Source organism: Azolla caroliniana, unplaced genomic scaffold (assembly GCF_043228905.1).
Source record: "Azolla caroliniana isolate FFs.n. ecotype wild unplaced genomic scaffold, voAzoCaro1.0.p SCAF_816, whole genome shotgun sequence".
NCBI lineage: Eukaryota > Viridiplantae > Streptophyta > Polypodiopsida > Salviniales > Salviniaceae > Azolla > Azolla caroliniana.
Genome location: NW_028231251.1, coordinates 1 through 2,497, shown reverse-complemented (window position 1 = coordinate 2,497; position 2,497 = coordinate 1). Strand labels below are relative to the sequence as shown.

Sequence of the window (2,497 nt, the reverse complement as noted above, 5' to 3'; positions counted from 1 at the left end):
CCAATCAAGTATTAAAAGCTATCGTTTATTTCTCCATCAAATGTGACTCTTCATACACCTATGTGCATGGCTCTAGTTGTTGGGGAATGACCATAGGGACACCACTTCTGGAATAATTCCCCCCCTCATTCCATCCATTGTCCTATAAAAGACTTGGACTTGATATTTTGTATACTTAGTATTTGGAACTTGGACCAATGTGGGTAGGTTGTCCTATGATAGAGCATTCTTGTGTCTTTAGATTTTACAACACTTGTGGAGTTTGCACTTTACATAATAATCCTTATATTTGTAAAGGCATGATTTCTTACTAGATATTATATGATACTAATTCTACAATAGTGGGATAGAGAATGTAATGTGTGATGGGTGTCAAAAGTCTAGAAACATAAGTGTCAATGTCTTTGGATTTGAACATGTGTGTGTGTGTGTTGGGGAGAGTGAGAGAGAGAGAAAGAGAGAGAATCTTAGAAAGGAGCATGTTGGTTGAGAAAAGTGGTGGCGTGTGAAGTAAGCCACTTTATTCCAATTGAAGAAGAAAGAGTGAGCAAATGTGTTTATTAGCAAGGAAGATGTTGGGTGCCAAAAGAGAGAACACGTAGTAAAAGGTGGTAAGAAACAAGTTTGATAGGCTAGAAGAGGAGAATAGAAACAAGTGGGAGTGAGAGAACAAAGAAGTAAAAGTGTAATAAGATGGCAAGTCGACGCATACAGAAGGAGTTGGTGGATTTGGAGAGAGATCCTCCAAGTTCATGTAGTGCAGGGCCAATGGGGGAGAATCTTTTCCATTGGCAAGCCACGATCATGGGACCCCCTGATAGCCCTTATGCTGGAGGCCTCTTCTACATCATCATACATTTCCCCCCTGACTACCCCTTCAAGCCTCCTAAGGTCTCCTTCAAAACAAAGGTTGGTACTCTTCTATATTCAACCTCTTAACTATTAATCCTATCATCTAAAGTTTCTACATATTTCATTTCTTAAGTTACTAGGTTTATCAACCAAATGTGAAGTCTAGTGGTACCATCTTGCTTTAAAGGGTTCAAATTAAAGATAAATAGTTCCATGTGTATCATTTTCTTAGTAGAGTTGTAGTATATGTATGTCGGTTTACCAAAATCCAAATTGTGAATTATGTGATAATATTTGTAGAGTAAGATCGCTTCTATCATTTGCTTAGAATTGTTTACAATTGAAATCGCATATTAATTACATGAATCTAAGTTTATCATCCATATGTGATTTCTCAAATAGCAATTGTTCCGAGAATAGTTCCAAATGGAAACTTCTAGCTACATATATATGAAGACATGCTTCCAAATGTGAATTGTATTGGTAAAAGAGTTCTAATGGAAACTATATTCACGATTAAGTGTAGCTTTAACATCCAAATGTGAATTGTATTGGTAAAAGAGTTCTAATGGAAACTATATTCACGATTAAGTGTAGCTTTAACATCCAAATGTGAATTCTAATGGTAGAAAGCTTCTAAATATAATACAAAATATGTTGTGTGTAGGTTTATCATCCAAATGTGAGTTCTAATGGAAGCATTTGCTTGGACATATTGAAGGAGCAATGGAGCCCTGCATTAACAATCTCCAAGGTGTTGCTTTCAATTTGCTCATTGCTCACGGATCCCAATCCTGATGATCCTCTTGTGCCAGAAATTGCACATGTCTACAAGACCCAACGTGCTCGATATAATGAGTTAGCTCGAGCTTGGACCCAAAAGTATGCAATGGTTTAATTTTGTAGGGTAACAGAGACTTGTAGTTCTCTCTCGTGTAATCAAATAATTAATATTTTAAAACACCTTCCTTATTTGAGATCCTCAAAGTAATACATTAATAATGATTTGCTAAGTACAACTAAGACTTGATTTTGATCAATGGATGAAAAATAGCCCAAATAAAATATATGATGACAAACATTTTCTAGTTGAGTATAAAATAAACCTGAAAGAATCAAAACGAATATGAGCATGTTTGAAGTATATGTATTTGAAAGTCAAGCAATGTCAGTGACTAATGCAAGTAGTTTGCAAGAGTGCAGTCTAACGCTAATCTTGACTCCCCTCGGCATGATCTACATTGTTGATCGAGTATGTCAATGATTTTGTACTTATAAATACCAAGAAACCCTATGTGGGTGCACTATATAAGAAGTCATGTGGTAGCACCTACAACGTGTAACTAATGGACAACTAATTGAAACCATTGCACAACTATGATGAGGCAATGGTAGATGAAGAGAATTGGAAAACTTATATGAAAGGTGAGGTAGACTGTAGTCATATCACGAACCTTCTCTATCATTAGATCATTTTTGTCACTTGTTTGATTGTGCTATGGGACCCCAAAAAGGGAGAGTCAACAAACAAAATAGAGAGCCAATTGAGGCATTCCAAAGTGGAATGAAGAAGGGAGGAAACTTTCATATCATCAACCATGGCAAAACAACGAGCGAAACATGTGGTGTCATAATAATAAACTTG

The 2,497-nt window shown here is 36.2% G+C and overlaps 1 protein-coding gene across 1 annotated transcript; it reads left to right on the top strand.

Moving 5' to 3' along the window:
- Positions 1-657: 657 nt before the first annotated feature.
- On the top strand, positions 658-1,813 carry LOC147847617 (ubiquitin-conjugating enzyme E2 11-like). The gene is made up of 2 exons (XM_087338994.1): positions 658-909; positions 1,520-1,813. The coding sequence occupies exons 1-2, from the start codon at positions 694-696 to the stop codon at positions 1,748-1,750; spliced, it is 447 nt and encodes a 148-aa protein (XP_087195120.1). The 5' UTR covers positions 658-693; the 3' UTR covers positions 1,751-1,813.
- Positions 1,814-2,497: the final 684 nt, after the last annotated feature.